Source organism: Oxyura jamaicensis, chromosome 26 (assembly GCF_011077185.1).
Source record: "Oxyura jamaicensis isolate SHBP4307 breed ruddy duck chromosome 26, BPBGC_Ojam_1.0, whole genome shotgun sequence".
Lineage (NCBI taxonomy): Eukaryota > Metazoa > Chordata > Aves > Anseriformes > Anatidae > Oxyura > Oxyura jamaicensis.
Window position 1 is genome coordinate 5,523,138 of NC_048918.1, and position 26,205 is coordinate 5,549,342.

General features: G+C 51.8%; 1 protein-coding gene and 1 long non-coding RNA gene across 2 annotated transcripts; one reads left to right on the forward strand and one right to left on the reverse strand.

The window, feature by feature from the left end:
* Positions 1 to 13,920: 13,920 nt before the first annotated feature.
* Positions 13,921 to 24,756, reverse strand: INKA2 (inka box actin regulator 2). Its single transcript, XM_035347406.1, has 2 exons — positions 24,582 to 24,756; positions 13,921 to 15,817 (listed from the first exon to the last, which is right to left on the reverse strand). Exons 1-2 carry the CDS (start codon positions 24,615 to 24,617, stop codon positions 14,849 to 14,851), a joined length of 1,005 nt encoding a protein of 334 aa, XP_035203297.1. The 5' UTR covers positions 24,618 to 24,756; the 3' UTR covers positions 13,921 to 14,848.
* Positions 23,829 to 26,205, forward strand: LOC118178684. The gene is made up of 2 exons (XR_004756257.1): positions 23,829 to 24,055; positions 25,379 to 26,205. It is a non-coding gene; the product is annotated as an uncharacterized LOC118178684 (long non-coding RNA).

Here is a 26,205-nt window from a genome sequence, read left to right on the forward strand (position 1 = left end):
CGTCTTGATTGCTAGATGTCTCTTCTATGAAAAATGGAAACCTAACCTTAATATTCTAGATACAGCGCGATAAGTTGGTTCACCTCGTGTAAATGCCAAGTGCTTTGTTTGTAAAACTCGGAGCAGCCCAGGCTGCACGGGCAGGGCTGCGTTCCCCCGGGGCTGTGACCACACCGCGGGCTGTGTTCCCCTCGCCCCTCTCCTTCCTCCGCCTTTTCTCGGTGCCGGGGGTCTGGGGCCGGGGCCGGGCGGCTCCGCTCGTTGCCCGCCAGGGGGCGGCCTCGGCCCGTGCCCGGCTGCAGCCGCCGGGGCTCGGGGGGGCTCCGGGGGCTCGGGGGCGCCCTGAAGAAGGACGAGAATTAAAATCTTCTGCAAGGGGCCTTGCGCCTTTCTGGTTTTGGCACCACCCGACAGAGCCAAGGGAGGCAGCGCGTTGACATACCGGCCCGGCACAGGCCCCGAGCCCCGGCCTCGTCCAGCGCCCGGGCTTCGAGCTGAGCCGTGCACAAACCACCCCACTGCTGCCTGTTGTACAAAGGCGCCGTGCTTTCAGCTCCCTCTGGCCTGTGTTTATCATCTTCGTTTCTGTGTTTCCAAAGGTTACTCTGAAACTCGTTTCCCACCTCACGGTGGCTGGATCGGATGGCAGCTCCCTGGCACTGTGAGCCCCGCGTGCTGGGGAGCTGAAATCTCCGGGTTTGAGCTGGATCCAAAGACAGGGCCAAGGAGGGAGCTGGGCAGGCGATGCTAGGTCGCGGTGCCTGCAGGGATCTGGGCTGCTGCCGTGCCCTGCTCCGAGCCCCTGAGCTGCACAGATGTGCCCACTGCTGTGGAGCGCACCCGGCAGCAGTGTGAGATGCCTCATTAACATGAGCTTCAGAGCTGACCTTTGCAAAAGTCACCCAAACTAACGACTGTTTTATCTGTTTTGCCAGGGCTGGACACCGGAGAAGCAAAATTCATTTCTGCTATGGGCCGGTTGCCATTCAGCGACTAGCTGGGCTTTTCTTTTATCTGCCCCAGGACCCAGAGCAGGGCGAAGGCTTTCAGCTGCCGTGCAGTCGCCCGTCCTGTACCATGGAGAGAGCCCCAAGGTGCGAAGAGCTCTCCGGAGCCCCTGTGCGGGATGAGGGAGAGGAGCTGCTTTGGAGGCCCTCGGGCAGCACCACAGAACTACAGCACAAAATCTCCAGGAGCCCTGGGCTTCTGCGACTCCTTACAGCCGCATTTCTCAGGGGATGCTAAAGGAAGTTTGGTCCTTCTCATCCTGGTGACGTCCCTGTGAGGTTTCATGGGGTGTTGGAACCAGCAGCTTCCTCCACCTCACGTGGCCTTGGTGCTCGGGTCAGCATCCTCAAACAGCTGGGGAAGCAGCTGGGCAATCTCACGGGGATTTGTGCACGCTCAGGGGCAAGTCGTGGGAAAACGTGCTCTGGGATGGTCTTGAACACACACGTGGGCTTCTCTGGGGTCTCCTGGGGCACACACTGCCTGTTTTCAGTGTTTTCCCATGCTGCTCGCCTTGGGCTGTCACAGCTGCTTCAGGAGGACCTCGGGGCTGGGCCTGCACGCGCGTCGCAGCTGGCGAGCTGAGGGACTGGGGAGCTCTGCTGGCCTCACCCAGCCGTGACGGGCCCTGTGCTCAGCACAGCATCCCCCTGACTGCCAATGGCTGCCCTCTTCCTGAACGCCCGTGTGGGGCAGCCCTTCCACCATCACCTGTCTCACGTTCTCCAGAAGAGCCCGCTACCACTTGCAGAGACCAACGGACCTGAGAGAAGCTGAAACAAACTGGTCCTGAGGCCTGTTACGGGGAAGTTTACTGAGACCCGAGGAGAGATGACGACCCAACAGTAAAAGCAGCACTCAGCTGAGTTTGGTGCCTTTGGGGTTTCCCAGACTTTGCATTTGAGTTAGCTACCAGTGGAGGAGTTCAGCAGGCAGCGGTTTGTGATGGTTTCACACCACGATCACCTGCAAAACCAGCTCCCCTTCCAGAGCCATGGCTGCTGTGAGTGGGACCAGGAGCTGCCTGGGGCAGAGCCTGGAGGCAGCATCAGAAACTGCCTTAATTAGAGGCCATGCAAGGGCCAATTAGCCATGCTTCAGATTGAGTAGAGGAAGAGTAAATGATTTGTCAAAGGTTTCAGAGCTGGAGTTACAGCCCCGTGCGTGAGCCCGAGGTGTCCATCCCACTGCCTTGGCCCTGGCAGCCCCTGGCTCAATGCTGAATTCACACACTGGCAGCGTTTTCTTTGTGTGGTGAGGATGTGTAAGGCCAAAAGCCCCAATGGCGGGGGGAGGAAGGGAATAAGGAGCCCGTTGTGCTGCAGGGGGATGCTCCTGGCACTGGCTGAGCTCCCGCACAGAGCAGGGCAGCAGCAGGACCGCAGCCGGCAGCTGCTCGCCGGGGCTGCGGCTGGAGGCTGAGCCACAAAGGACAAATTCACAGGGCCGAGCGCGGCTCTGCAGCCCAGCACACTGCGAGCATTATGGGGCTGAGTGGGCAGCCCCAGGCAGCCTCTAGCCCACTCCCCATCAAAGCACTGCCTTGAGCTGAGCCCTGGCTCAGAAAGGCGTTTCCAGCGTTCCTGTGCCAAGGAGTGGGCTGGGGAAGCCTTTTCAAATGAGCTCCTGGGGTGGTCTTCACAGCCACCCTGCGCCCTGGCACCAGGGGATGGGCACCCGGTGCTGCCAGGGCCCAGCACTGTTCACAGGGTGCCGATGGAGCTTCCTGGATTCAGTTCTGCGATGCCCTCCCTGCTTTGCAGCCCGGGAACCCAAAAAGTGTCGCTCAGGGGTGTCGCTCAGGATGGCCACAAAGAGAGCAACAGGCACCTCGATCCAAGCTCCTCTCAGAACGAAGCTGACAGTCATTCCGCTTCTTTCCCCAAGTGTTTTACATATAAATCAGGTTTCTTGTAATCCATTTGGAGTGAAGGATGGTGGAGCTGAGTGAAAGCAAGCAGCGCTGTGGCTCTGCTGCCCTTTGCTAGCCGGGTTGTTACAAATCATCAGACAAATTAACTTCAGATGGGCTATACCTTCACTCCACCTTCCCCACAGCCAGTGTGTGGATGTTACATTTTCAGGGCCACAGATACTCAGTACCCTACTACAGGTTTTCGTTTAGCTTTGGAAATAAGCAGTGTCAAGCTGCTGTGTCAGTGTGGCTTAAATTCACAGCAGAAGTCATTTGGTTTGAAGCACTATACGTTATTAAATATGACTGCACAGGAGCCCCTGTGGGATAATCCTTTATGATAAATGATGTTTGAAATGAGGGAGACCCGATATTGGCCATCTCGCATACCAGTCACAGTTAATCTGCAGGAACAGTAAAAGACACGGCATAATCACGGATATGTGGAGCAAAGGGCAAAGGCTCTGGACTTTGACAAAGCGACAGCTAAATCTGAGATGCAATCAGCCCTGAGTGCCCTGCAAACACAGACGGAACAGGAGCATCCTTCTTCAACACAGGAAAGGCAGCGCGTGCGTGCCCACGGGTTTCTCTCCAGTAATGTGCACCTTGGTCAAATGACTCTCAGTATTGTCTAGTGCCAAAGTACCAGAAATCTGCAAAAATAAACCAAAGGCAAACAGAAGCCTCTTGTTTTCTGAAGTCCCATGAATTTCCATGAATTTCAATGGAAACAACAGAAGACATCCCTTTTCTGCAGGACTCTACTGCAGGGAGATATTTATTTGTCCTGTCAGGGTATCAGACGTTGTAATTGAGCAAACGATAATACATGTTTTACTGGCCTCGGAGTGAAGTTTTCTGCTCTAAATGCATCGTTTTGGGTCTGGCATAAAAAGCCATTAAGGCCCTGATGCACGGCGAGGACAAGCGAGCCTGGCAGCTCCCAGCCATGGGTTTGCAGCTGGCTCAGGCTGGGAGCCCGCACCTGGAGAAACAAGGGCACGGCGTGGACTGTCCCTCTGCAGCTCTCACACTGGCTGTTGTGGGTCCGGGCACAGGGTGCTGCCCTTTGTTCTGCACCCGACACGTTGCCATTTCTGGTGAGCAGAGCACAGGCGGCTTTGGCCCTCTCCCTCCGAAACAATCGCATTTAGGGCTTGACCGAGAAGCATTCGGCATGAGATTAGCTTCCCAGCGCGGGGGCAGGACTGAGGCAATAATTGAATAAGCGCGAGGCAGCGCCTGAGGCACGCAGGGATGAGTCAGAGCAGCTGGCAGTGGAGCTGCTGCCCATGGGCAGCAGGGAAAAGCTCCTGGGGGCTCCTCCTGGCCCCTCCGCTGCCCTCCTGGAGCCTCTGGGCACAGCCCCATGCCCACAGCCCCTGCCCACAGCCCTGCACCACCCGAGCTCCCTGCTCAGCATCACGCACCCATCCATGGCCGCACTGCGCCCTGCCTGTGCAAACTGTGTGTTTTCCCCCGGAAAATGCTAATTGGCATGCTGCTGTTGTGCTGAGTGGCACGTTCCTAATAGGATTTGGGCTGTGCTGCTGCTTTCTCGCTTTGCGTCTGTTGGATTTCCCGCTTCCTTTAATATTTTTTTCACTGGTTGCTGCTTTCAGTGCAGACTGTTCTACGGAAAATAGAAGAAATCAAGGGTTTATTTTTAGAAGCTGCAAAAGGAATTCAACCCAAGGCAAATGCAATTACTTCAGGTTGCTAGCAGGCTTCTGAGAAGCAAGAAAAATCTTCTCAAGAGCAACTGGCCTAAAATGCCATGAAGGCATCACGCAAGGAGAGCTTCACTTTTTTGAGGAGTGCATTTAGGTTCACAGGGCCAAGCAGGGAGGGATGTGGTGCTGCCTGCTCACGGCACCCCAGCGCAGCACAGAGCCGTGCCCACGGCGCGCCCCGGCCAAGCCCCCCCACCTCCTGGATGCTATTCCTGGACCACTTTTAGGGCATTCGTTGCCCAAAGTGGCTGCTAGGTTGTTTCTGGATACCTCACGGCTGGAGGAGGAGGAGAAGGGGTGGGAGAGCAGTTCCTCATTTGAGAGCTTTCACTCTATAATTAAGCTGAACAAGAGACTCTGAGCTAAATCTCTGTTCCCCTCGCTCTGCCTGAGCAAACACAAAGAGGAGAAAAGGACTGAACCAGACAATTAAAACAAGAAATAAAATTGCACAGAGAGGTCTGTGGAAGGATTTTTCCTTGACACGCTCGCCCCCAACAAGTGCCACATGCCCTGTGCATAAATAGCAGCTGCCCAGACTTGCTTAATCATCCCATTGTTGCTTTATAATATTAATTAAACATTCCTCTGGGATTGTTCGCATCCTAATTAAATCACGAACTTACAAAAGCGGGTGAAGAAACCAGACAAGTGTATGCTGGGGGATGCACAGCCCGATTTCGCTAAAATGCATGCAATAATCTTCCAAAAAAACACACTGGCGGAGGGCAGGCGGTTGGAAGCATTTCATGCAGAGCCGGGGGCTCTGATTAGCGGCCGGGGGCTCTGATTAACAGCCCTCGGGGCTCGGCGGCCGCTTGCTGTGGAGCGCTCGGAGGGGGAGCCCGGGGGCGGGTGGCTGCCGGGGGGCGCAGGCAGGGGCGAGCTCCCCGCCGGCGAGGCACGAGCGTCGTCCTTGGCCGATATCAAAGGGACAATTAATGCGCAGCTGCTTGGCGAGGGGCGGGGGAGGTGAGGGCTTGCGCTCACCACCCTGCAGGCAGCAGCTGGGCCGCACGACCCCAGCCCTGGGTGCAGGTGAGGAATCCCCCCACTGGGGCTGCGGGGACGGCTGACAGCATGCGAGCGCAGAGATGCCCAGAAATGGAGCTGCATCGAGACACACAGGGGATAATGTCCGAACTCAGGGTGATCCCAGCCTCGCTGGTGCCTCCTGCACCCGCACAGAAGCAGCACAGAGCCCCAGCCTCCCACGGAGGACAGCCTCTGCCCCGTGCCCGGCCACGCTGGGCTCAGCCTCCCCAGCTTCTGCTTTTATGTTGGAGGAAGAGTTGGGGCCATTGTTCCCAGCCAAGACTCATGCGCCCTGCAGGTATGTACTGTGAACAACGTCCCAAATTATATGAGTAATTAAAATCAATGAGAGGGTATCCTGTTAAATAACGTAATTAGATGAGCATGGCGAGCAAGACGAGTGTAATAGCGATTTGTTCTCCTCCTGCAGATAGCTTCCAGCTCCTTCCCCATTGTCTCCTCCCCAGGAGATGCAGCGGGCATCACGCGTGGCCGTGCCTGGCTGCACGTTCCCCTCGCAGAGGCTCTCGGGGTGTCTCTGGAGCCCCTTCCTGCTCCCTCTCGTGCTGCCACCACACATGGGGTGATCTCTGCCCTCAGCCTCTCCATCCCCGTGCTGCATGGGGAACCTGGGCATGGCCACAGGGGCGAGAGGGCTCTGTCCTGGAGCCATGGGACCTGCATTGGGTACCTCGCTGGGCATGGTTATGCTGCGGGTCTGAATGGGAAACCCAGTCCTGAGCAGAGGTGCTCTGTGAGCATGGCTTGGTTGCTATGCTGAGATCAGGATTTACCCCTGATTTATCTCCCCAGTGCTGTGGGTGGGCTGGTTAACCATTCCCGCACTGTAATATTTTCTGTAGCCCCTTTGTTGCTTGAAATACAGAGGTGACTTGCTTTCATCTCTCCTGCTTGAGAGGGATTTAATACATAGCTAGGAAGTAAAAACGTTTCTAATGAAAGTGCAGTTGACTATCCACTTTAATTTCAGACAGAGGCAAATGAAAATACATCTCATGCAACAACTCCAACAACTGAAGTGTAAATGAAGGGCCCCACAGGGTGGAAATGAGAATTAATTTTCATGTGCATAATGAATTGTTTCAGCATTTCAACCCTGCCACTGTGGATGAGGTACAGCCGTAGGCAAACATCTCTAATTCTGGGCATTTTTTCCCCTGCTTGAAGCAAAGATTTGGGGCAGGAGGGGCCCAAGGGACAGTGTGAGCTTGGAGCCCACCCATGCACCCAGCAGCACCCAGGGGCTGGGGCCGCAGAGGCCTGGTTTACCCTCAGCACGCTCGGATTTCCAGCTCTCCAAGGACTTCTGAGGATCCTGCACTCCCCTCCCTGTTGCAGCCCCATTCCCTTGCACCGATCCCGTCTCTGTCCCCGTCCCCATCCCTGCCAGGGGAACCTCTCCCTGCCCCGGCAGAGCCCTGCTCCCAGCCCCAGTGCTCAGAGAGGGGCTGGGGCCGCCAATTAACGGGAGTGCTGTGATTAATTAGTGTTGGTGTAATGCTCTGGAACCAAAGGGCTCAGTAAACATATGCCTACATTTACAAAGCCACTGTAGGTTTAATTTGTTCTCCTAATTTCAGAGGACACTAAATTGGGAATCCAAGTGGTAAGAGTACTTTTTGTTCCATTTCTGCTTGTTCCAGGGCAGGGACCGAAGGCTCGGTCCATTAAGAGACGCACGTGGACAGATCTTTCTGCGTGGTGTGCTGTTAACTCCAAGGGGCTCTGGTAAGGGTAAAGGCATCTGGCCAGATGGCTCTCATTGCAGGGCTGGGACCTAAATTATTAATTTATAGTATCGTGTTCATGACTTTGTGTATCCCAAAGGAAGCACTGAAAAGTCCTTAAGTTGGTGCTTATTTTTTCCAGCTGCAGTGTGCAGGGAGCTGTGAGTCTGTGCATTCTGTTTTATTTTAAGCTTGTTTATGATTTTCCAAGGTAGTGAAATGTTGCAAAGACGTGTCACATCTAATTACACTTGTCACATTAAATCATATTATGGCAAAAAACCTGAACCCCTGCTGGGAACATAATCCCCTCCGGTAGGGATACGGGGAAATTTACCTTTGACATGCTGCAGGAGTGACAGGTTGTTCCAGACCAGATTTAGACTCACACACGAGGGACATGTGCACAATCATCAGGCCCGCCCTGCAGCAGCAGTACGTGGTGCTGGGAACGCAATCCCAGCCCAGGCCTGCGAACAGTGTGCTGCCCAGGGAGGTGCTTGGTGCTGAGCTGGCCGATTGATGCTCATCTGCCTGGCGAGTGCCACCCACGGGTCTTGCAAGGTAGAGCCCAGTTTACGCAGAAATCTGGGCACATAGGGCTGCCTGACACTGGCAAGGAACTGCAGGGCTTGCTGCTTCACAGGCAGGGTGAGGGAGTTTTGTCCTGTCCATTTCAGAGTGATTTAGAGGTCCCATATAAGCCCTGCAGAAGGAAGAGTTTTGCTTGACTTCTCCTGGCAATCTCTCTTATCTCCAGTGAATTTCCCAAGTCCGTTTACAGCTGCAGGTGAAGTATTTTTTCCCATTCATCTTAGGAGACACCTTAAAAAGGCAAACAAGATGCATGCTCTGTGAAAAGCTCAGCTAATCCCAGTAACGACATCACCGACATCGATGAAGTGTTTGAAAACCAGGTAAGCAGTAAGTAGAAAGATTCTCTCTTGAATTCTTTTCAATCAGAGGACGTGATCAGTCCTTACAAGCACAGCTCAATTCAGGAAACTCGGTACAAAACTGACCACAGCTAGTTTCCACACAATTAGCATGAGTGCATTCAGATCAGGCAGCTGCATGCATAAATGCCTGGCGAGCTGCCTTTGGGTGCAAACTCTCAGTAATTGGTCTGGAACAGAATGAAAAAGGGAGAGCGGGGAGAGCCGGAGCAGGTAGCTGGGGAGAGCTGCAGCCGGGCAGCGCTTTCCTCGGCCTCCTGCCCTGGCTGCCACAAGAGCTGACGGCGTGGACTGGGTGAGTGGTGGCTGGGCACAGCGCTCAGAGCTCGTCCCTCGCCATGTTACCACACTGCTGCTGGAACCGCTGCCAGGACGGCGAGCTGAGCGGGGCCTCTTCCTGCAGCCCTTCAGACGGGGCCTGGTGCTGCAACGCCCTCAGCCCGGGCTGGACGTGACAGGCGCTCTTCAGCGCTCCCGACACCCGGTCAGTCCTCTCAGGAGATTTTTCAGTCCCAGGAGGTTGTTACAGATCAGAAAGGACACACAACACAGCACTAGGAGGCTGGAGAGACCCTTTGGTTATCCTAACTAGGCAAAGAGAGGTTGCTGCTTGCATATCTATATAAGAATAAAGCAATTGCTTCTTCGGGTACCAGCTGATCTCAGGCCCGGCGTTGCCTCCTGGCACTCACCTCTGCTCGCGACGGCTTCGGAGGCTCAGCTCCAGGTTTCACCTCTGCAGAGGCTGTCATGGGCAGAGCAAAGGGACTAATTAAACCTGACAGAATGTCACGTTCGTTATCTCCAGGTTCGAAATGTCACATCGCTAACACCAGCCTGATGGTGTGAACGCAGCAAAGCCCTCTGGGATGGTCCAGCCCAAATTGCTGGCTCAGTCTGCTAATGAGGGAGCAGATCTGCCCGCTAATTGCCCAGATGGTGGGACCCTTGCACCCCCAGCTCCCACGGCAGCATCTCCAAAGGTGGCACAGACAGATCAGAACTGGATGATGGAGCTGGCATTACCCCTGGTGCCCAGCCTGGAGCCCTGTGCCCTGCTCGGGGGCTCCTCTGTGTCCTGAGGCGGCCGCACCGGGGATGGGCAGTGGGACTTGGCTCGGCCCCATGGGAGGTGGCAGTCTGCAGGCATCAGCACCCGGCAGCCACTCTCCCTCCGCTCCCACATTGGGGCTGTGGCCACATCCAGCCCCTTCCCCATCGGTACCCTGTCCTGTCTCCTGTGCTGTGTAAAGCCTGCTTGAAAGTGCTTTTCTGATTTAGCCTCCGGACTGCCCAAGGTGAAGACCAGAGGAGGGGCAGGAGTTTCTTCTTCCTGGAATATTGATTTTTCCATCTTTCGCTTCCTTGCTTGGTGAAAACCAAGAAACTTGAGCCAGTTCAGAGGCTTTGCTCAGTGTGGCTATTATAGGAAATGCACCTGAAAAACATGCACTGAGACCTCGCTGAGGACTGCGAGCTCATAGCCGGGCAGCGAATGAATCCCTCAAGGTGAACCAAAAGGCTTGAGGAGCCACCTCCAGCAGGGAGGCTGTGACTTGGGTAAAGCCATCTCAGGAGCAGCAGAGGAAAGCCAAATTGGGCTAGCAGAGCTCCCAGCAGTGTCACAGCCCAGCTTCAGCTGACACAAATAATTGCAGAAAACTGTTTTTTGTTTATTCTGTAAAATCAGCATATGAGACTGCTTGCCAGCTGGAGGAGGGTACGATTTCTTAATTAGAAATGCCACGTGGATACAATTGAACTTGAACAAAATGAAAGAGAAACATACCCTCTTTCTGCAGAGACTGGGATGTTAAAGAGAGAAGCATGGTTTGGTTCTTGGAACATTGCTCAAGGAAGTAGAAGAGATTCTACTGCTGATTAATATTATGACAACGGTGATGGGGAAAATGTTGGAGTGAATAAAACAGCAGTGAGCTTTGAACAAAATGGATCTTATTTCAGCAATGATGTGGCAATTGGCTTCTCTCCTGCCAGGCTCAGTATGAGGGGAATTGAGGGGAAATTGTTAAATTTGCTCAGTTTCCAGTCAGAAGGCCTTTCTGGTTAGTTAGGCACATCAGCATGGATGGTTGGCAGTGGCGGGGGTGCAGCCGCTGTGCAGTATGGGCACGGAGCTGCCCCTGGGCTGCAGGGGACGCAGAGGAGCTGGGCGATGGGAAGGGAACCAAACAGGCACAGCCAGCCTGTATTTGCCTTTCCTCTTGCCCAGCTTTAGCCCCATCCCATTGTCAGAAGCGTAAGCTGTGAAATGGTTTTAAAATAAAAGCTTTTTAATTACTGGCATATTTGTGAGCCTTCTGGAGGCCATCTGGCTGGAGGAAGCACGCTGTGAGCGTCAGTGCTGGATGAGATGGGAAAGCCCAGAGAGGCAGAGCAAGGAGCAGTCCCTGGAAATCACTTCATTAATTGTAAGAGCCTGACCCTCTCTGCACACGAGGCAACCAGGGCCAGACACAGCACTGATCCATTCCCATTGTGCAGGCACTGCTGGGCAGCAGCAGACATGGCACTGCGACGTGCGTGGGGCTGGGCAGCACTGCCCCCAGCCCCTTGGCCCAGCACCAGCCTCGGCAGAGCAGCCCCTGGGAAGGGAAATGCCACCAGGAGCCTCGGAACAGCTCCCTGCTGGGGCTTGCTGCTGCTGCCCCTCTTGCCCAAGCCAGGGCTCCTGGGATCAGGCCAGTGGTGGGCAGTGCCCATCTCCTCCTGCATCCATCCTTCACTGCCATCTCATTAACCCCTGGTGTCTGAATTAACATTATTGGTGTCAAATTAACTCCAGCTTGATCCTCCCCGGGCTTCACACAATCCAAGAATAGAGATTTCTAATAAATCTCAGTGCCCAAGGTTCATTTGCCATCACTGCCTTCCATGGGATAGGTTCATGGGGGAATGTCTCTCTGTAATTATTGCACAGTGTTTGGTATTAACCACACCTATCAAAGATGCGGAACACAGCTAGGGCCTTATTAAAGACTGTCATCGTGCTAATTAGGTAGGTCTCATACTTAATAATGGGGAACTATTTCATGGCAGTTTCATGAAAAAGGAGGAGAAAAAGCCATTATCATTTCAGGAAAAGTCCCTGGAGAAGTGAAATGGTAATTCACAAATTCTACCCACATCTATTAGCAAATCCTGCTCTGGAGACAAAATGAGGTATGACGACTGGCTTGGCTGATAGTCTGTATTGTTTGAATGCCTCTTAAAGAATATTAATTAAATATTTTTTCTCCCAAGAATGTGGAGATCCAGCTATATTTACTTGCAATTTTCAAGTGGCTGTTTGAAGCCTAGAGCACACTGAATTTGTCACTGTAAACACCTTGGAAAATCCTATTTCAGTGCAAGGTATCCTTTGAAGACACATTTAGGAGGCAGGGAGAACAGAAACACATTTGAAGCTATGCTGGGCTCTTGGTCGGCTGTCTGCATGAAGCACCCCAGATGGTCTCTACTTCTTCAAGAGCAGGAGGAACAAAGCGAACATGACCTCCTGGCCCCCTGGGCCAACCTGCAGCCCGGCCCAGGGCTGGCATGGTCCCGCTGGTGGCTGCAGACAGGAGCAGGGCATGCAGCAGTGGGCACAGAGACCACCCCGAGCCCCATGGCACTGACCCGACCGTAGCCAGTCCCACCCCGCTGCCGGGAATTCGGAGGGAGAGGGCTCGGAGGCGGCAGCGCCGGCTGCAGCGGGGGCGTTGAGTTGGGTGGGAAAGGAACGCGTGGGCGGCTGCTGGGCCAAGAACTGCCCTGTCCACGCGGGCCTGGAAACAATAGTGTTTCCTCCAAGCAGGGAAAGAAAGGGCTGGTTTCAGAGCCGGGCTCTCTGAGGGTGTGGGATGGGGGCCTGAGGATGCCCATGGCCAGTGCCATGTGGCCGGCACAGAGCAGGGCCGTGGCAGCTGCTGCAGCGGGGGCCACAAGTGCTCGCTCCCAAGAGAAGCGTCCTGCTGGCTCCGTGTGAAACCACATCAACAGGGAGCGGAGCTGCCAGCAGCTGCTGGGGGGTGGGTGTCAACTATTTGCAAGACAGCACATGTTTTGGCATAGCTGGTCATTTATAACGCCTGAGATGCCCAGCAGACTTTTGTTCTCTGAGCCCCAGCCACGGGTGAAGGAGGGGCCACACAAGGGGAAATTGGGGCAAATCCCAGACATCGCTTTTCCCACCGAGTGGTTTCCAAATGCACATTTTAGGCTCCAGCTCTCACTGCATCCCATATAATTGCACCATTTTATATCTCCGTACAGCAGTTATTGCCTTAGCAAGGGAAAAGCCTTGCAGGGAGGAAAAAAACTGCCTGAGTGCCCACAGCTGTGTGAAACCCCTGTCCTGCTGCCATGCTCAGCTGGGGCTCCTCCCGCACTCATCCCAGCTGAGGGCAATGCCCATGGCCAGCTTAAAAAGCCCCCAGGAGGCACAATTAGTCCCTGGGACCTCCTGCCCAGCACCTCTGTGTGGGACTCAGCCATAGGAGCTAGGCAGGTATGGCCAGGACTTGATGCTGGGGGGTCTTGGGGGGTGGGCAGGGTTGGCTGACTCCTACCCGTGCTGTGGGGGATGTGTGGTGCTGGGACCCTGGTTGTGGCAGTGTGTGCTGTGGTGTCAGCCTGGGAGCTTTGGTGGGTCCCTTAGTGAGGGTGGAAGGAGTAGTTACCCTCCTTAACCAAGGAAAAGGGGGTTGGAGGGGGGGAATTCAGCTGTTGGTGCAGGAAAGAGCTGCTGCTCTGTTGTGCTGCTGCTTATAGAAAGCTTTCTTGTCTTTGCTGATCCTACAGAAAGGACTGGTGGGAGCTGGGAGGGTGCCTTTGTAACAAACAGGATGAAGTCCTGATAAAAGAGGAAGAAAACAGAGTGCCCAAACAGCCTTTCAGCATTCAGAGAAATTGAGAGAAAGCAAAAGCACCCAGAGCTAGGGCCTGTGAGGAAGGAAAACAAAAGCTTGCTTCCAGCTCAGGTTCCTGAAAAAGTGCTGAGCATAGCTGTCAGATGCTGACCCACTCTTCTCTCCTTGTATGGGCAGAAACAGGGCTTGTCTTGTGCCTATATTTAATTTCTGAGGGGGGGGGGGAATTCGCCCTCTATGCCTCTGCTCCACTGGCCTCTCTGTCCCGGGAAGCCAAAACATGACTAGAATTGCATGTTTAAAAAAACAATGCTGCTGCTCACACACAATCCCTTCCTAAACTTGGAGTGAGCAGAGCAGGTTTTTGCAACCTAATGCTGCTGTGCAGGGTGTGCTGAGCCTTGGGAATGGCAGCAGCCCCCCGGGATGTCCCCTGTTGAGAACTTGTGCTCTCCTCACAATGGAGCCAGATAGGGCCTGGCCCCAAGCCCCGGCCACTGGCCAGGACCAGGCTGAAGCAACCCTGTGGGCATCTGAGTGGCTTGGTTTGGGTTCTTGGGGCAGTGCAAACCTAGAAGCTTCTGCAGGGGAGAAAAGGCTGATGTACACAGGGCTGGATGCCGGCACCAGGACACAAACTGCTCCACAGCACACAAGGACAATGCTGTTTTATTTGTAGCTCTTGGAGAGCTGGATGCTGAAGAACTTGGTTCTTTCAGGACAGGGTTTGTACACAACAGCATGGGAAATGACACCAACAATAAACATCTCTTGCAATTCTGTGTCACAGTGCAAAGTTAACAATAAACATCTGTGGCAATGCTGTATCTCAATGTGAGCCAGGGGGAGAAGGGCATGGAGAGAGAGGCAAAAGCAGCTGAAGTTTCCAAGTGTCACAGATGTCCATGGAAGGAGCCTCCAGTCCTGCTGGTTTAGCAGGAGGGGGAAGGAGAGGTGCTATGAGCACAATGGAGATGCAGCTCGGGGGGATGAGAAACAGCTGAAATGCAACAGAGCTAGGATTCAACACCTGCACATAGCAATTGTTTGAATTTAAAAGATGGCAGCACTCATTATTTTCTGAAATTTAAATAAGTCCTTCAGGATCACTGCTAGAATTGCCAGGTTTATAACCTAGTTTTAAGTGCACACAAGCAGTAGAATTTTTAAAAAACTATATATTTGCACACTCATACACACACATAGTGAATTTTGTGCTGCAGCTATTGTAACTGGAGATGACCCAAACGGGGCTGAAGGTGTTGTCACGAGGCAGACTCCAGGAGCTGTGGCACTGCTCACCCTAAAAGCTGCCTACAATCCTGATTATTTCTGCAAACATCGGTCCCCACGGGCTGCCTCAGTGTGTGGGGCTGAGCTAGCTGCTGCTCGGGCTGCCCCTGAAGCTGCAGCTCGATGGGAGATGCCACGTGCAGGCAACTGGACCCACGGCATGGCGCACTTCGCAGAGACCTCTCGGTCCTGGCCAAGAGCTCAGGGGGCTCCCGAGAATTGCATGGCCTCAGCTCCTCCCTGGTGCAAGAAATGCTTGGCAGAGCGCGGAACGCTGACAAACTCAGACCCAAACGGCTGTGTTGATATCAAACCCAGACTGGGTGTAGTCTGTGGTATCGTGGACTTTCTTGGTGCCAGTTTTGGGTTTCTTGATACTGCCTTCTACTTTTGGGCACCTCTCCACTTTGCTGTGGTGGTTCTGGATGTTCCCATGAAGTGGGAAGTAAAATGTCCCCTTAAGTTTGTTCATCTTTTTGGGTCTTTTAGAAATTTCGGGTTGTTTGTCTTCAGGTGGTAGCCAGCAAGGTTTTTCCTTGAGAAGCCTATCTCGGTCTGGCCGAACGCTCCTCAGGAACTTCTTGAAGATGTTGGCTGTGAGGGAGAACTTCCTGCAGAGCTCCTGGGACCTGCTGGCAGACAGGGAGGCCTCGCTCTTCTCCCCCTTCTTGTCCAGCTCTGGCAGATCTAACCAGTTCCCAACCAGGTCTGCGAAGATGTTATCCCCCAGGACCAGAGGCTGCCGGTTCCTGCTCTGGGACATCAGGGAGGATGTCCAGTCGTGGCTGTCATCACACCCTGGGCACTCCTGGTGTGATGGCCACCCCCCAGCCATGCCCTGGCTGCTGGGCTTGAATGTCCTCGGGTGGACACGCTCTGCTCTGGATGGGGCTGAGGAAGGTCCCTTTGTGTGGGAGGCATTCTTGCTGTAGGTGCTCCTGGAGGAGGAAGAGGAGGAGGAGGAAGAGGTGTCCCTGAGATGGCTGCTGTCTGGGAGCACAGTGGGATGGGGTAAGCTGGCTGGCTGTGGCACCACACATGTGAGGGATGTGGGGCTGCAGCCCCCTGCCGCTGCCTGGCCCCGTGGCCCTGCTCCACTGCTCTGGTGCTGCTCTGTGCTGGTGCTTTGGCTCCCTGAGATCTCCAGCTGCTCCAATGCTGTCTGGACCTGGAGCAGCTTCAGCTCCTGCAGCGCGCCCATCATGCAGTTCATCTGCTCGTGCAGCCCGTCTCCCACCTCCTTCATGGACAGCTGCGGGGGAAGAAGCAGGCACCAGGTCAGTGTCTGGGGAGCTGGGAGGGCAAGGAGGCTCAGACAGGAGAGCTGGGCTTGGAGCTCGTCTCACACGTGGCCGCCCCCCTTATCACATCTGACATGCAACATACCTCTACCGCATCCATTTCATGGAATGGCAACCGGATATTTCTCAAATTCTCTAAGGGTTTTAAATGGTTTTAAAATAATCTGGACCCTCAAGGAATAAGGCGAGCTGACAGAAGTAGTGGATTTCTTTGACCTGACAACAAAAATAGTTTGAGTTCCCATTAATTGCTTGGCAGAAACCCAAGGTGTATAATTATGAATGGTTTTGGCTGTCTCCAGTTTAAGTGTATTCCACTGCTTTTGTTCCCCTTGTCCTGTGTAACAAACCAAAACTGGGAGTCAGAATAATGAGGAGACCGTGCCTTCCACTGAGAACCATGTTTCTTTACCTGAAGTGCTAAGCTAAATTAAAAATCAATCCTAATAAGGATCACTTTACTTCACAATATATCTTCAGATTTTAATACTCTCATTACAGGCATCCCTCACTGGAGGATAATCAAAGAAATGTCAATGCATTTGAACTCTTGTACAGAACAACCAACAAACTCTAAACTTATTTACAGCACAATAGCAATCTCTTTGATTCCCCAGCTAAGACCATCAGCAGTGGTTCTGCTTTATCCCTGAAATTTGCTATATGGTTTTAACTTTGTGTTAGACTTGAAAAACTCAAGGTATTTTCCAGAGCTGCTAAATTCCCCTCTTCTCTTTTGCTCTGTTGCTTTCTCTTCCTTATGTAGGATCGGGATTGTATTCCCAGAGCAGCACCATAAAACAAGCGGGCTGTCCTTTCCAACAGCTGCCACTTCCAGTGGGGAGGGGAATGGGAAGGAGAGAGGGAATAACAGCAGGGGATGGCAGGGCTGGAGGTGAAGGCATTGCACTGATATAAGGTGGCTTGCCGAAGAGATTACCACTCTCTAGAAACAGCTTTAGCCTATACTGTCAAAAACAGTTTAAAAGGCTCATCACATTTTTTTTTGCACAGCAATACATCTTTAAGTTTAATATGAAAAAGGACAGATGCATCTCTTGTTCAGCTTTTCTTTATGAAGCTTTATTTTTTTTACTTCATTTTTCCTAAATTAGTTTACTTGCTCTATTTCCATTTCTGTGCTCATATCTGAGCAGTGCAGCAGAGCAGTCATCAAAAAAACTTGATTCTCTTGCAACCAAGCTCTGAAAGTGGAAAGCTTCACAACAGTTTCTGACCACAAATCCCTATCTTCATTTCATAACCCCAAACCTAAAATTAGCAGGGAGATTCCACTGATTTTTCAGAGCTTCCCTCCCAAGAAACTTATTCACTGCCCAGAACGAACATGCTAGCTGTGGAGATTCAGAAAAGCTCTGCAAACTTCCCGATTGTGCTATCAACTGTCCCCAGCTATCTAATTTTTTAACATCAGCAAATAAACCTCTGCTTCTGCAGATATGCAAATAATGCCCCACTTCCAGACTAACACAGCTCTTGGGTTACCAGTACAAAAGCTGAGGCCATATGTTCTACAAGCCTCAGACAAAACTATCACCTTACCTCTCCAGATTTGCTGTAATGCTCCTCGTCCTAACCTTTCTTGCATTATTAATGGAAGTCTGTTTTATCTGGGGCTTTGCAAAAAGCTGGATTTGGAGCTGGCCTGGCCCCTCATTGGCTGTTTCCCATCAAATCCCCTGGCGGGTGCAGTGGCACGGCCACGCTGTGCGGAGTGACACGGGTCCCCCTGCACCGCCCGGGCCAACTGCAACCCCGACATATGCTGGGCGGCTCCGCTGTTCACCTCATTGATTCAATTAACTCCCCCCCGATGGGTGGTATCATTACAATGCATGCCTCATCCAGCAAGGCTCTATTAAGCATTAATATTTCATGGGCAGCATTTATCATCTGTGTGCTCGTTTCCTGCAGATGGACCCAGCCTCCCCCGGTGAGAGGTCTGAGCCCCGAATGCACGGATTCCAGCGCTCCCCTCGCACTCAGAAGTGAACCTGGACAAAGGAGCTGGTTCTGCTGAACAAGAGCCAGCACCAGTCTGGGGAGTCAAGGCACTGGAAAAGCAGTGGAGATGCTTTCACCTGTGGAGATGCTTTCCTGCAAGTGACACTGAGGTTTAGGTGCTCCTCACCTGCTGCCCAGTGGTGTGGCCAGGACCTGTCCCAGCATCTCGCCTCTGGCTGAGATAGCCTCGGTGTCCCCTGGCAATGCAAATCCACCCCACCATCAGCAAAAGGGCTGGGAAGGTGCTGAGGCTTTTAGCTCTGCTTAATTATGCTGCTAAAGCTTTGGGTTCTGGAAGTTGAAGAAAAAAAAAACAAAAAAAAAAACAACACACAAACAAAAACCATTCCAAGAAAAACCTGCTTTATCTTTTGCTATTCATGGCATTGGCTTGGTCTTTCATGGACTGAAGAGTGTGAATGAAACCCAGCCCAAAGTGAAGTCACTGGTGACCGAACAGTCTGCAGCAGCTTGGATTTCATCCACTTGTAATTACTGTGGTAATTAAGAATACTTGCCATGGAGAGAAAGCTCTGGAAAAATAAGTTTATTCTTTTGTTTCTAACAGCCATTCTTCTGTTTGCCAAGAAGAAACTCTTCCTCCCAAGTTCATGCTGGCTTCTCTGAGACTCCCCAGGCTTTAACCACTGACAAAAGGAACAAGCTCTCCCCCGGATCTGAGACCACCACCCTGGCCAAGGTTCAAGATCAAGTTTTCTGGGCTGCTAGAAGGAAAGTTTCTGCAATTGATGCAGCAGATTGGGCTGGAAGTCAAGCAGATGCTCTGGCTGCAAGGTGATGGGAACACGAGGCTGAGCAGAGAACCCCTGCAGCCCCTGTGAGCTCTGCGGTCAGCCACTTGGTGTAGAAGGAGCTGGGATTTGTGAAGAACGAAAGTGCAATTTCAAACAGAGCATGAATGTGAGATAAACCCCAGAGAGCCTTAATTTGGCGTGGAGAGAGACCCTGACTGCACTTGCTGAGGTTATGCAAGTGACTTTATGTAACCCGGCCACCACGGGGCATCAGGAGATGTTCTGTCTTCTGTGCTTGTGAGCTGCGAATCCCAAACCTGTTGCCAAACCAGCCCCGGTGCTCAGCCCTGCTCAGCCCCTGTCTTGCAAAATTGGCAGAGTTCAAATACATTGAGGGTTTTTTTACATTGCAAATCTGCCATTTTGGATGGCAAAGACATCAATTAATTTGAAAGCTTTACCTTTTTAATCATTTATTTGAAATATTTATTCCTGGAGCAACAACCCCAACCAGTTTACACAGCTTATAAATCAGTGATTCCTCCACCAATTAACACAGCAGGAGGATAACTTGCCCCAAGGAACATCCTCTAGCACTTACTGGCTTTTTATCAAACTCAAAACCATACCTGGGACATACAAATAAGGGAAACGTGCCATTTCACATGTAAATAACTTTTTAAGCTCGCTCTGGGAACAAAGTTTTTCTTATTAGCATCTAAATTCACCAAGTTTTTGGAATTCAGTTCCGCTCAATCCCCTTGGGCCACAGCTGGTTTTGTTCCCAGCCCATCCGCACATCTGGCCTGCCCAGGACCGCAGCAGCTTTCTGGTGCTGACCGGAGAAAAGAGAAAATCCAGCGAATGCATCGCAGCTTGCAGCTGAGCACAGAGCTGGGAAGAAGAGCTCTGAGCGTGCCCCTCATAGCGGGGAGGAAGACAGATGTCCAGCTCCTAGGTAAAGCAGCGCAAAGAGAGGAAGTTATTGCTAAGGGGACAGGAAAGAGCAAACGGCAAATAGCAGGTCTCAATAATAGTGCTGGTAGGCAACAGAACCAGGCACAAACAATTGGTATTTAAAGAGGATGACCTAATAGAGACCAAAATTGTTTTAGAAATGCTGAGCTGATCATATTGTTTCTGTGTTTTCCTTTGGATCACTAAGTAGATTAATCTTCAGCAAGCCTGCAACTGTAGCTGGGCACAGCTCTGCAGTGCTCCCAGGGAGCTTCCTGCTAGCTTGCTGTCATGCCCTGCTTCGCTTTCCCTGGATGCCATGGGCCTGCGATGGTCCTTCTGTCCTGGAATTTATTGCTAGGATTTCAAGTCATTTTTTTTTTTTCCCCCTCTTGTCTTTCCAGAATATTTTAGGAGTAAATTAGGATGTTAACTGTGAGCTCACAATTTATCTGAAAAAGGAAGGATGCTGAAACTTTACTGAAGAATTTCCCAGTGGGATAAAGGGCTCTCAAGCAGATGTTAACAATGAAAGATGCAGCTCACATCACTCGATTAACTATCTTCCTTACTCTGTTTCCTTCCTTGCAATTGCAGCATTGTTGTTCTGTGCTTCCCAATCACTCTCACATATCTAAAGACAATCAGAAAATCAATTCTCTACAGCCAGTAAATAATCAAAAAAGAACTCTGGCCTTCAGACTCCTCAACACAGGGCTTGGGAAGACCACAAGCCTCAATGTACAGACCGTCCATTGAAGATGATGGTTAATAATGCCAGTTTTCAGCCAAGTGGCCTGCCTGCACTGGGGTATCTGGTCACAAAAATTCCTGAATGTAGACAGCTGTGATTACAAAAATAAATAAAAAATCCAGTTTTCATCTTCAGAAGTCTTCTCTGGAAATAAACAAATGGACAAGGCCCATAATTGCTTTTTCTCTCCCCACATTATGTGAAACAGGAATTCTGCTGCCAAGCTTCTGCTTTGTGCCCGTCCTCAAGGCAACGCCAAGGAAAGATCTGCAATAACCATGCAAGTTTTCCAATGCCATCCCAGCAGCGATGGGAAAAGCCCCCCTTAAGGGGATCAATTCATTGGCAGATACGAACGATGCTGTGTGTTTCCACCTGCTGCAGTTGTGAGCAGCGATGTCAGCCCTTGACTCTGATGCTTATGCCCTGTCTACTGCAGACCACAAGAGCTGCTCCTGAAATAGCTCTAATGAAAGCACAGAGAATCCTTTTCCAGCACGACACAGTTACTGGAATAGGACCCAGTGTGAGACAGTAAAAATAATTAGCTGCATTTTTCAGTCAGACCAAATGTTCTATTCCTGTAAGATATTCATAGCAAGAAACATTGTCTACCAGGACATAATACGAGAAGGGAGTCAGACTCTATCAAACTCAGTAATTTGGTGTATTTATGATGAACGTGCAGGAGAACATTCAGAAGTTCAAGTCAGAGTGGTGTTTTTTGTTTTAAGTATCTACTTTAATACTTGTCCTTTTAAAGGGGGAAAAAGGCAGCAGAAAGCCCAGAAATATCCTGGATACCTCAAGAAAAATCAGTGTTCAAAGTGAAGTCACAGCTATGGCTAACTTGACTGTGACCCCTCACCCCGACAGCCACACAAACCCCAAATGCAAGATAAATCTGCCCCATGAAGTCACCAGCCCCTACCTAGATAAAGACAAGCTATTTATTCTTCTGGTAGAGGAGCCTTGAAACCCTCATCCCATTGTACTCTGCTGATGTTACTATGTATAAATGCAAACAATCCCTGTGTCAGAAAGTTTACAGAGGTAATGCCATCTGCAGCATGAGACATGGAAATGAAATTCCTCTCTCCTAATCCCCGAGCAAGACAATTCTTGTTAAATCTGATCTTTCAGCTGAGATAATATTCTGTAACTCGGAAAGCAGAGATAATATTTCTGTGCCTCAGAAGGTTGTTTGCAGACTTGGAGTCCAGCTGATAGTCAAAAGGACTCTCAGCGCTGAGTTAGCTGTGTTAAGGGAAGATGTGTGTGTGCTGTGGCACATTTCACAATTGCCGTATAAAGGACAGATGACAACGAGTGGAGAAGCACAGTGCACTCTGTGCCACGCCTACAAACCAGCCCTGCATATTCTCACATCCCTAAATCTCCAGGGGCTTTAGGAGGAGGTGGACAAGGTCTGTGTTTTATACATCAAGAGACTGAGGAGCAGAGAGCAGACACAGCTGGTCCAGAGCTGCCCAGACGTGGGTGTCAGTGCTGGGACAAGGACCCCAGCTTCGGAAACGGATCCAGCCCTGTGCTGTGCTCAGGTCGCATGGCCGGCTATGATGAATGGCTGTGTCAGCTGAGACTCTCCTGGCTTTAAAACATTTGCATGTGGAAGCTTCTGAATGAATTCCAATCAAAGGGACACCACACATGCCAGAAACTATCAGCTTACAATGGAGAACATGCAATGGGAACATGAGCACTCTCATTGACTGAAACAGGCCAAATTTATCTCTGGGAGCCATCGTGAGAGGCCTGGCAGAGCCTTCCCGGAGGCTGACACGGAGGCTGGTGTAAGCATGCCCAGACCCACGCTCATCTGTGACTTGTCTGGCAAAGCCCGGTGTGATCTCAATGCACAGGCTGTGTGTTGAAACATCTGGGCACACCAGCAGCCTGAGCCAAGCACACAATTACTTAAATATGGTTTTAATACATAAAACAGGAACAAGAAAAATCAGAGCTGGAATCCTCGAATCCCACACTGATGGGGGATTGAGTTGCACTTGCAGATAACCTTTCCTTGTGAACTGGGAGTGGTGCCAACATCTGCTTTTTTTGTTTGTTTGTTTGTTTGTTTGCTTTTTTGTGTGTGTGTGTGTGTTTTTTAAGTCCTCAAAACCAGCCAAAGGCTGCAGTTGAAACTGAAGCAACCTAAACTTTTGCAGACCAAGTGGCTTCCAGCCTTCGCATTATACTGACCAGAGCTGCTCCGTGCACAGAAGGCAAACCTCTGTGTTTCTACGCTCAGCATGATGCCTGGAGCTGGGCACAGGGCTCCCGTTTAAGTGCACAGGGGAAGCTTGTTGCCTCTGTCTGGCAGAGCAAACAGACGAAGTCCTTCCCACCATTCCTCCCGCATGATTCTTGGTTCTGGTGCATTTAACATCTGGAGGCATGCCCTGCCAAGTAATGAAGAAAGTGGCAAGGAAGGCAGGGTCAAGAGGCTCGGTTCCCACTCACCATTCAGGGCAGATGGCTCCAGCTGTCTCCTGCACTGCTGGCTGGTCTTTAAAGAAACATTAATCTATTTTAATTCCAGACTATCTTGACAGTATTGATTTTTAAAAGCTGTTATTGCCGAGGATATCGCTTATACTTATTGTAATTAATACAGACCTCCTGCCCTCAGTAAGTGCAACTGCAGCTTCCCAAGCTGCTGCTGAAAGCCGCGCTCTCGGAGCGCACCTCCAGCGCTCTGCACCGTGCTCTGAGCAACTCCAAAGCTGCACGCCAGTATCCTGAGAACTTGTTGTTGAAATAAGTTTTTAAGTAAGGGTAATTTGTAGGGGGGAGGCTGAGAGGAGGGAACAATGACTATTTAAAACAGTGACTATTTAAAACCAAGCATATGAAGATGGGGCTACTTTCAGTTAAGTCACAACTGTTCCTACTGCAGGTGAAAAATGTCCCTTCCCAGTCTAAGCCAAGCATGTGCATAAATCTTTGCCAGGCTAATGCCCTGGTTTATTAATATAATAAAAATTGGCATTTTTACAGTTAAAAAGAATCTGTTACTGCATATAGCAGCGGCATGAATAAAAATGGAATTTTCTCATTTCAGGTATTTTTTGGTTTTCACATTAAGTGTCAGGGATCTGTCTTCAAGTATATTCCAGCCCCCCAGATGTTGTGTTGTGCTCTGCAAAACAGGTACGTTTCTGAATCACACGCCAAAGGTGCAACGTTTAGGCTCTTATATAAAATACTGCTCAGATAATGAGACTAATTTATTAGTAAGACAAAAAACAGATTTACTAACCTTATTCTAAGCACACTCTTTTGAGAGTGACTCATTTTATCCACCTCACCTTCCAACTTGTTCAGATTTTAAAGGCTGTCCAGGTTACAACGTGCACGTCTCGATTTGCATTTCATTCATTGTACCCAGCGCGCAGCACGCCAGTGCCTCTCGCTTTCTTTGTTTTAGTTTGTACTCTGGCTGCTCTGTTTGCTTGGGAAACACCGCTAACGGCACCAGGTGAAGTGTCACCGGCTGCTGCCAGGTTTTTCGGAGCAAAGCCCCCTGCCCACCTGCGAGCCTGCCCACCCCGCAGGAGCCCGGACACCGCCGGGGTTCGCGTCCTGCCCAGCTCCGACCTGGCGGTGACAAAGGCGAGCCGAGCCCTGTGCCGCAGCAGGACGGGGACACCGCAGGCAGGACGGGGACACCGCAGGTAAGCCTGTCACCCAGCTCCGGTAGCACAAACACCGCCTGAAATCAGCGTCCTGCGAAGTGCTCAGGCCGGGGGTGCTGCTCGCATCCCGAAGCCCCTCGGCCCGCTGGTGCCGAGCCCCGGCCCCTCCTTTTGTTCCCCCCGGGTGGTGGTGGGGGAGGTGACGGGGTCTCCCCGCCGTGCTCCCCCGGCAGCCGGGAGCGCGCCGAGGCCCCCGGGAGCTGCCCGGGCGCTGCAGGGCGAGCGCCCGCTCCCCTCGCGTCGTCGCCATCCCGCAACTGACTCCTGCCGGAGCCTGCCGCAAACGCTTCTTTGATTTCTCTGATCGCCGATCTTGGCAGACACCTTGGGGTGGGGAGTTGGTTTCTTTTTTCCTCCCCCCGGTTCAAGCAGCCCCCTCGCACCGACGGCTGCCCGCACGGCCCCGGCCGCAGCGAGCCCCGCGCCGCTGCCCCCCGCCAAGAACTGGAGGGGGGGGGCACCGCTGGGGATCCCCCCAGCCCCAAACCCTGCCCCAAGCCCTTACCAGCTCCTGCCTCAGCCGCCGCAGGTGCTGCTCCATGGCCCGGCGCGGCCACGCCGGGAGAGCGCTCCGCCCGTGCAGCCGGGGCGGGGAGGGAGGGGACGGGAGGGGAGGGGAAGGAGAGACGGGGGGGGGGGGGGGGGCTCGCCCCGGCCCCCGCCCGCCCCCTCGGGGCGGCACCACCCGGCGGAGCCTTGGGGCGGGATGGGGCGGCTCGTCCAGGGCTGCGGGGTCCGCGTCCTGCGGGGTGCGCAGCGGGGCGGGGGTCCCCGGAGGTCCGCGGGTGCCGCCGGGCTCTGGAGCCGCGCTGGGTTCGGAGCGGTTCGGGTTTTTCGGTTCCTCGGGTGCGCACTTCTAGCCGAGTTGTGCTCGGCTGCTGTGCGCTCTTTCATGAGCAATGCCGAGCCCCCGGCTTAAAGGCTCGTCTGGATCGTGCAGTGGGAAATAATTTGGTAGAATGAGAAATGCAACTTTGTGTCCTCAGGGTTGAAGTTAAAGACGGTTACTTGCCTTTTCTTGTAAATTTGAAGATTGACAAAGACCTGCTAAAACCTTTTCCTTTTGAGGTCTTTATTTTTTTGAAGGAGAACACTTTTTATAACTGGTGGTGGGATTTTGTTTGTAGAACTCAGCCGTGGTGTTTCTGAAAGCTGATCTTTATGTCAAAAATCCAACTTAAATGAGAAATTTGTGCTCTGGGCTTCCATGTATGTTTGGGAAATACTCTAAAGATAACATTTATCCATCCTTCCAGCATCTCTTTTACTATTGATCATTTCCCGTCTCTTTATTTGTTGCAGGGTTTCCACATCCTATTGAGGAGGCAGGCAAGTTGCACCTCTCCAAGACTTCGTGGAACGCGTGGCAGTAAACATATTACCAAATTAAAGAAATGGCCTTATCAAAAAGTTAATCACTTCCAGCAGTATGCTGTGAAGTGAGTGGGATACCTGCCAGTCTCGAGTCTTTCTTAGAGCCCATGCCAACTGGCCCAGCTATAAAATTTTGCTTGAAATCTGGCTGGCAGGGTTGGCCAGCTGGACGTTCCCTACGGCCCAGGGTCGGGGCAAGGATCTCCCTTGCCTGTTCAAGCATAGATAGTATCATATGGCAGTTTGAACAGCCAGTCAGTGGTAAAAAATCAAGAAGATGGCATCATGTGGAGAATATGGGCTGGAACGCCTGCCTCCGCCGATTATTAATGCTACATCGCCAGAGCCATGTCTCCTTTTCTCTGTCTGCACTGCACGGGTCCATTTGCAGAAGAGCCACTGCCTCGGATTTGAGGTTTTTGTCTTGCTTGGGTGGCTCTAGACCTTTGTTTCTCTTCTACCAGTAGTCTATTTTTGTAATTTATTGAATTACCTCAGTGCTGTAAAGTAATATCAGACATTACACCTTCCTTGTGGCGTGGCACCAACGCTAAAACGTCCTGGCACGTCCTCTTCACATTTGTAATATGTAGGTCTAGGTTCAGCTGGTTTGAGCTGAAAAGTGACCAAGAGCTTAATTTATCCAAGTCAGCTTTGAAACAATTGTGGTTTTAGGTATTTTTTTACATCCGGTAGGGAATGGACTGAGAGCAGCCATCAAGAGGGAATGAATCTGTTCTCCTGGGTTACTGTGT